Below are 8,766 nucleotides of genomic sequence, written 5' to 3'. Positions count from 1 at the left end.
CCGATTTTAGGTACAAAATCTAAATAAACTTCATAAATCAGGTCAGGTTCTTATCGGATTGGGACATGATTGATCTAGATCAGATCCAATAAGTATCGGACTGGATCATTATCAGAATGAGACCCGAAGTTATCGGGTCAGACTAGGTCCCATTCATGTTAAATTATAATTTTATATAGTATGTCATTATCGTGTGCTAGGGACTTGGGTGGTTTTTATTCGGCCTGGTTCGACCCATCTTTCCATTAAATGGGTCAGGCTTCAATTAGGATTTAGAGGTCCAATTAGAAATGGGCCGGGCTATTTAGATGTAAAGCCATTAACGTTACGCAAAAATAATTGCAAGCAAATGAGCAATCTCATGTTCTTCCTTACAAAATCCCCACAAAGCTTTGCCAAACTAAAAATTTGCTGTGTTTACAATGCAGCAAATTTTGCTGTGTTCACAATTCTCTCTCTGATTGGTAGGCACTTTCACATAAAAGCCCACCTGGTAGGATTCTAAATCCATCGTCGTTAGGCAAAAATTTGCAGGCATTTAGACTTTGTTAACCTTTTACAAATTAATGTAAATTTCCTCAAGCCCATTGCAGTTTGTCGTAAAGCACATGAATATTTTTGCACCCCTATGTTTTACTCACAAAATTCCCACAAAAATTTGCCAAACTAAAAAATCAGTCGAAAGTATAGCTTCCCCCAACAAGCCCTTAATAAATTTCGGATGCCACCCAAGATAGCTAACATTGTAATGTCAAGTTCACAAAGATTTGATTCCAGCTCAATGTTTTAAAACCCGTTTTAACAAGTTTTCTGACACGTTTGAGTCGTCTCATTCAACAATGAGAAAAATGAACCGTGATTTTAAATCTCATCTGATACATTTGACTTGTCTATCCGTCTTGTTGGTGGACGATACTAAGACGTATCGGACTAGTCGTCTCGGTCTCGGACAAGATTTAAAACCATGTTCCAGCTCCAACCCCCAAATCCCCAAACATAAAAAACAAAAAAAAGAATAAGTGGAAACATTGATAAGAACCATTCTATTTTTGGAGAGTATATCCCTTGGCCAAGACATGGGAATGACAAATTTAAGGGTCACTGTGCAAATGTCTTGATATGTATATTTCAACTATATGAAGAAAATGTGATCGATACACATTACAAGAATAAGAAGATAAAGGAGTTTAAATTAACCTGTTCGTTCACCACTCCCAAGGCGTTGCTTTTCCTCCTCTACTTGCTCAAGCAATACTTCGAGTTCTGCTTCTGTTAGTCCGTCTAACCGCTTCTGTTAAAAACCAAATTCAATATTAAGAACAAAAGAACACAAAATAAGGAGAAATTTAAGAATATCAAATGTTTTAAGTCATCAAGTATGATATTTGATCCTCAAACTGTTGTTTTTCTTCGGGTTTTTTTTTTTTTTTTTTTCCGTGGGGTACAACATGCAAGTTGATAACCAAATCAACAGCACAAAACTCGTAATGTGGTACGGCAAACAAAGTTTGAAATTTTGTTATGAGGCATCATTTCTATCAAGAGTAGAACCAAAAGTCTCCACTGATACAATCCAAAAAAAAAAAAAAAAATCTAACATTGAAAATCTTTAAAACATGGAAGGAAGTTGAAAATTTTATATATTTATTTCAACTATTTAACCGAGTGCGCTTCTGTTTTTTGTTGAATCAAGATAAGACATTGAGAAAAGACTATAATTTAATTAAAGGAAAGATCCTCTAATAATCAAACCTTAATAATAGCTACTTAATGAAAATAAAAAGAAGATAATGCAGCTAAAAATAGGCCTAGCGAATAAAAAATGTGGGTAAAAATTCATATATTTTTTTAAATTATATCATAAAAGTAAATGGTTCAACAAAATAGAATCCGAAACAGTCGGACCAATTTAAAAATAAAAAAATTGTTCGGGTATTGTTCAGATCTTTAACCATTGAAAATAGACATATCTAGAGTCTAAAAGTATAGGTAAAAGGGATGACTTTTTTTTTGTATTTAGAATAAGTCAATTAAAACCGAATGTGAGCATTATCCCAAAGATAAAAGAATTAAAACCCAATGTGACTATATTACACAAAATGGAAATAAGGGTAACGAAGCCTGAACATAGAAAAAACAAGAGAAAGAATGTGAACCTCCATGACTTTGCTTTCATAGTCACGTAACTGCTGAGCGTACGTCATTTCCTTGTTTGAGACTCTAAAGATGTATGTAGAAATCCATCCAATTGTTAACCCCAAAACTAAAACCAGCTGAACTACATTTCCTGCTTGTAAAGGATCAACTCCAACAAACTGCACAAAACATGACAAGGAGATCAAACTATCTACTCAGTTTTGGAGCAAATAGTCAAATATTGACACCTTTGAATTATTAAATGTGTAAAATGATTCATTGAATACACATCATATGATATGCTGCTTAGCTTTGATCTTTCTGGCCGAAAAAAAAAAAAGAACAAAGAAAACAAACAATGGGATAAAAATAAAATAATATTCTTTCATTTCTACCCAAGTATTACGTGATATGGAGTCGTCACCATTCATCGAGTTAATTGGGTGTGAATGGCCATCTGATTTGATTTTGATTTTTAAATTGATATGACCAGAGAGCTGACTCCACGGGAAAATCTATGAATTACGGAAAAGTAAGACTTTAAAAAAAAAAAAAAAAAAAAACAAGTGGGGGCCACGTGTGGGGAGATATTAGGGAGAGAGAATTGTGGATAGGGTTGTTTGAAGTTGGGCTTGGTTGGATGGGTTTAGGTGATTGGGATGGCTTTTTGGTCGGGTTTTGGGTTTGGGTAAGTGGTTTGATTTTGGTTGAGTTTTGGGTATTGGGTTCTGGCAACTGGTTTGGTTTTGGGTCGTTAGGCATTTTGGATTCAAATTTCTCTCTTCTCCTTTCTCTATTTCTGACTCTTTCTCAATCTCTCGGGTTCTTGGATTCTGGGGTTGTGAAATTTTAGGGTGTCTACCATTCCATAAAAGAAGTAACCATGAGTGTTGATATCACAGATCTGTTTTCAAAACCCGGTTTCACTTGCTAAACACTAACCCGTTTGTCTAACAAAAACATTTTCCCTAAATCTTACACAACAGTATCGGTTGGTTAAGAGCCTCTTACATGAGAATTTTCGCTTTTCTCAATAGTGATAGATTCTCAAATATCGATTTACTTAAAACACAATTGCAATAGGAAATAAGCAATAACTACAAAGTCTTTTAATACCACCCATTTGATCATCTAATACATATTGTTAACTATACATAGCCTATTAGACTATTTTATTTGATTAATAAAGATCTTACCATATCAACAAATAGAAAGAAAAATCCACATGAGGTGTTCAGAAAATGATTATAACAGAAGAAAAAAAGTGATGAATAAAATAAGGGTAACAAGGATACCTCCAATCCACTTTTTAAGCCAACTCCAATCACAGTAACTCCAACCCCTATCAACAAAACATCCTTCCTTGAGTATCCAAAAGGTACCTGTCCATTGGATTAAAAAAAAAAAAAGATTATTTTTCAAGTATGGCTGGTTATGCCCAAGTTGATGAGGTTGTCACCAAAAAGAGATACCTGTGAAACTGAAGCATACAATTTCCTTTTCCCTAGTAGACATGCCTAGTTTTAGTTTTCTTATCAATGATGACTACATGATACTCTAGTCTAAATAGTTTACCATCAAAGATGAAGTTTTGACTTGCACAGACTGATTTGAAAGGATACAATAGTTTCTCCAAAAAAAAATGTTAAACTGTTTTATGAGAAGCTTGTCAATCTGTAAAATAGAGTTTCAACATCTCTGCTACGCCTACGGGTGAACTTTTTTTTTTCTTTGGCTGTCAACCGAGTTACTGATCTCATTAAAAACAGGCTTACCTGGTGGGCACACCAAAAAATTTGAGAAGGTGCAAGCTAGCTTACCTGATAAAAGTCTACGGGTGGTGATACCAAACCTGGGTTTAATTCTCTCCATCACGAAGATATAGAACATATTAAAAACAGGCTTACCCGGTGGCAACACCAAAAAAATTGAACTAGTAAAAAAAAAGATGGTGGAAATTGACTGGTGACATCATAGTTGAGACATTTAGCAGCAGCCAACTAAAAGGGAAACATCCACTTATAAGTTATAAGCTCCACGCATACTTGCAGTAAGCACGGAAACATGTTTTGGTGTAAAGAATGAACCATCAGAAATGGAGACCAAGGGAAACCCAAAATGTCGATTGACCCATACAGATACTACAATTTTGAAAGATATAAATAGTAATTATGGTCGATATAAACATTTGACATTGTAATTGTACTAGAGATACTAGAGTTCGCCCGTGCCTATGGCACGAGCATCCTCTTTAAGGCCAAGGGGGGTAAAAACAGAAAAATAATAAAGTTGAAGAGGTATTATTAAGAAAGGGGGAGAGGGGACGTGAGGAAAGACAACAAAGTGAGTAGGGTGGACCACACAAAACTTTAGCAAAGTAGGTCCTACAGTTGTGTTTTAGTAAATAGATATACACATTGACATGTCTACAACAGGAACCTTTTAAATTTGCCATTCAGATGTGTACCGACTAGGTAATACTGTTTTCACTTTTTTTTTTTTTTTTTTTGCTTTGGCGGGCTGCATGTACCAGATTATACTGTTTTCAGTTATTACTTGCAATCTATTATGTGACTTTGGTTTGTCCAGATACCATTAAGTTTTTCTTTTTCGTAATAGGGACTCAAACTTATGCAAGAGGGAACCAATATGAGCACATGGTCATATGCTGCACATGATGCCCTGGAACACTCTTTGAGTACTCCTAGGTCAAAATCTAACACATTTGGATGATTGTAACCATAAATAGTCAGACTGCATGGATACACATATGGGTGTCACCGTGTCAGAGACCAACACAGATACAGTATATTAGAGTTGACAAACCCCGAAAATAAGATTCATAAACTTGGAATTATATTTTAAATAGTTTATAACAAAGTAACTATTTTGTATGATAATAAGGATAATAATGTATATTTGCTATAAAGAAATGTTCAACCAGAAAGTAAAACTCATAACCAAAGATAAATGTTTATCTATATCTAGCAATAAGGGAGGTAAAACAAAACCAAAAATGCCATACACAAGTGTCGTACTGTTAGACAATGTAGTGTGGGAATCCGACGTGTATGACACAAGTACTTCACCCCTTTGGAAGAAGTCCATGCAACACACATCATATCTTATTTTTTTGGGTGGGTTGGGGCGGAGTAACGTTAACATATTCAATGATTAAAATTATTTTTCACAGATTGACTAACGAAATCTCTAATGCAAGAAGACCTATTCAATGATGGATTTTTGTTAAATAGTATTTTTTTGTTTTGTTTTGATAATTGTAAATATATTGAAAGAAGAGAAAAAGCAAATACAACCGCTGGTTAAATAGTAAATCATTAAGAAATGACATGCCCTTGTTGCATATAAAACTAACAGTTTACCCCATCAATTACAGGATAGGAGAGCGTTTATCCCTGCAATTAACCAAATTAAATTTTGTTCTAGAAAATTCCAGAATATATCTATTATGGGTAGATCACAAAGAACCTTTTTCCAGCTTAAACTATTTGAAGAAGCATAAAGTAGCATTCTTAGAAAACATAGAACACAACAAGGGGCGAAGGGACAATTTAAGCATACTTAGTTGCCTATACATGCCTTGGCCTTGTCAGTAGCTTTGGAATCATCTTGACTGCCATTGGAGGATGAGGGACCACTGCTTCTTGGGATTATAGAGAACATTTTCCTTGATTTAATGCTGGTGGTGTCTCTATTTGGAAAAGAGAAAAGCTCAGTAGAATATGAGCGTTGGCAAGTAATGCTTCCTGTAAAATCCAGTTAAGATCCTCTCAATATAGTCGAAGAAGACCAATGGCCATATAATAATAAAAAAGATATACTAAGTACACACAATACATTACCATCTATCATGTTATAAAATAAGCATGATGAACTTAAAGTATCCCTGCCACTAGCTTTCCTTTGTTTGCATGGCATGTTATTTCTCAGTTATTTCATGGTGTGTATAGTCTCAAGTAAAGTGACCAGATTTCCCAAATATATAACAATCCACATTCTTTTTGTTTGTTTAGAAGAATTCCCTACTTGGTAAGTTTCCTAACTGTATAATTGCTCGTAGAATTTGTATGGTCCTATTGCATGCTACTTCAAGACAATATTTTGTCCTGGATTAGTCTCAATGATATGAGCCTTAAGTTTGCAATCTCAATTTCTTGTTGAGATGAACATGATCAGAACTTGACGGAGAGATCACAAATATCAATATTGATGTGGATCCAAAACATTAAAATTGTTGGAAAAAATGGGTAGTTCAATGGCTAAAAGAAGAACGGGAAATAACACGATATTTCTGGCTAGAAAGCACGATATGGACTACTAGTGTCTTTTACTAAACAAATGGTGTTGGCTTTGAGCTTTATTCTACCTCTCTTTGGTTTCTTCAAACAAAATTTTAGCAAATATTTCGAAGAACTTCTGAAACACGATCCCTCTTACAATAGAAGGACCAAATAAACTTTAAAGAAAAAAAAAATGACATCTACTTTGGGAAGACGCAATACACCAAAAGGAAGACACAAAAACCTCTTTAGTAAACTTGCACTGAATAAAAAAGGTGGCTTACATTTTCCACGTGATGACCATAAATTGTGAAGCTATTGAGAATTATAGTTTCAGAATCAGTAAGATGATCAACAATAAGAAAAATATATAATCTATCCAAGTTGATCCCTATAATAGTTTTTTTTTCATATATTGGGGAAGATACTTCCCTAATCTTGTATATTTCCCTCTTATTAATAAAAATTTCACTGTGAAATTTAAAAATAAATAAGTAATAAGAAAGCTGAAATAGCTGAATATTTGTATTGTAATTAGCTGCATAACTATACCACAGAGAGCATGGTTTTAAATCTCTTCCATGACAGCAAAACTCGGCCGAGTCAACTGGGATTTTGTAGATTTTGATAAAAATAATTAATTTTTTAGATTTAAATATTTATTATATAAATAAAACATGATTTTTATGACTAAACATTTCCTAATATATCTTATTTTTATTATAAAATTATAACTATTTTAATTTAAATATAAATAAATCAGTCAATATAAACCGAGTTTTTAAACCACGACACAGAGACCATCTACATAATACCAAGACAATACTTATTCAAGTAAACTTATTTTCATTTCTACTAAGTAAAAAAGCAAAAATCGAGGAAAAAATTATTGTCAAAATGAAATTTTCTTCCTCAAACTACTTCCCAAAAGATCCATCTAGAGAATAATCACATAAGCATTCTTCAAGGAAGTAAAAACAGGTAGATTTCCAAGTAATTTAGCTTCAAATTAAGAAAGAGTTCCTCCCAAAAACCACCAATTACAAATTACCCAGATGAGAATTTTTCAAATTATATTAAAATTAGCTGGAATTCAAACTAATTAAGCATCAAAATCATGAAACTAATAACTGAATAGATGTAAATTTCTTCCTAGATAATTGCCAAAAATCACTATTTAGATAATACCCAAAAGGATTTCCACAATTATAAACAAAACCCAGATGAGAAACAATCCAAAAAAAATTTAAAAAACTTACGTGAAGATCTGTGAAGAAGAGAAGATGGTCTAAACAGGTTGCTTCTTGGTCTTATTTGTGAGGAAAACCCATTAACAGAAGAAGAAGAAGGAAAAACAGAGGCACTTAACAAATCAAGAGCCATCAGAGAGAGATTTTTACTACAAACAATGATTCAATTTGAATATAGTTAGTTAAATCAGGAAATTTTCATAGAAAAATCTGATATTAGTGGTGCTTCAAGCGCCACTCGTTAAGTATCTACTGTGGCCCATCAGAGTGTACAGGGGCTTAGCCCACGTCGCAACTTAGACTTTGAATCGTCCGAGTCGTATCAGATGAGTCAAATCGCTTAAATTTAGAGAGATTTACCAGACAAACCTTACTTTATGAAGTTTGTTACCGAAGAAACCTCACTTTATGAATCACGCTAGCATGACTAACTTAGTAACATTTCAAATCTTACTAAGATTTTTTGGTCCCATGTGGATTATCAAATTGGAAATCCAACATGCAAGCTTTCTAGATTCCATGTAAAGACTCAGATTAAAAAAAAAAAAAAATTAAAGGTATTGAAAATGGATGGCTATAGAAATCCCAACTTTAATACCAAAATTCAACTCTGAAATTTTTTTATTTTTTTTATTTTTTCACATTTCTTAGAATTTTGTCCTTAATAACCCTGTAGCATCATACTATGGACTTTTTGTAATCCATGGATATGGTTGACCCAGATTCGATTTTAGGCTTACATATAGAAAGAAGTTGAGGTCAGGTCAATTTCGATCGAATCAAGTCCGGGTCAACCTGACCCGTTTTCTCAAAAACAATGATTAGTTTAATTTTAATATTTTTCTATAAAGAAAAATAGATTTAATGATAGAGCATCAACTAATCCACTTTATAATTAAAAACTATAATTATTTAAGAGAGCTACAATTGGCACCCCAACATTTACTTATAACATCCCAATTTCTAAAATTATTTATCACACCCCAATTAAAAATTAAAACACACTCTTCAAACATTACAAAGGTTTAGTTCAAATTATAATCTCAATCAAAACATCATAACAGATGTTCAATATAATT

General features: G+C 33.2%; 1 protein-coding gene across 1 annotated transcript; it reads right to left on the bottom strand.

Annotated features, from left to right (window-relative positions):
* Positions 1-1,028: 1,028 nt before the first annotated feature.
* On the bottom strand, positions 1,029-7,948 carry LOC147400605 (uncharacterized). Its single transcript, XM_086446359.1, has 5 exons — positions 7,697-7,948; positions 5,737-5,903; positions 3,432-3,518; positions 2,157-2,315; positions 1,029-1,291 (listed from the first exon to the last, which is right to left on the bottom strand). The coding sequence occupies exons 1-5, from the start codon at positions 7,818-7,820 to the stop codon at positions 1,193-1,195; spliced, it is 636 nt and encodes a 211-aa protein (XP_086302485.1). The 5' UTR covers positions 7,821-7,948; the 3' UTR covers positions 1,029-1,192.
* Positions 7,949-8,766: the final 818 nt, after the last annotated feature.

This window comes from Akebia trifoliata, chromosome 6 (assembly GCF_017979445.1).
Source record: "Akebia trifoliata isolate Shusen 1 chromosome 6, ASM1797944v1, whole genome shotgun sequence".
NCBI lineage: Eukaryota > Viridiplantae > Streptophyta > Magnoliopsida > Ranunculales > Lardizabalaceae > Akebia > Akebia trifoliata.
The sequence above is the reverse complement of the archived record's forward strand: the minus strand, read 5'-3'. Positions and strand labels throughout refer to the sequence as shown.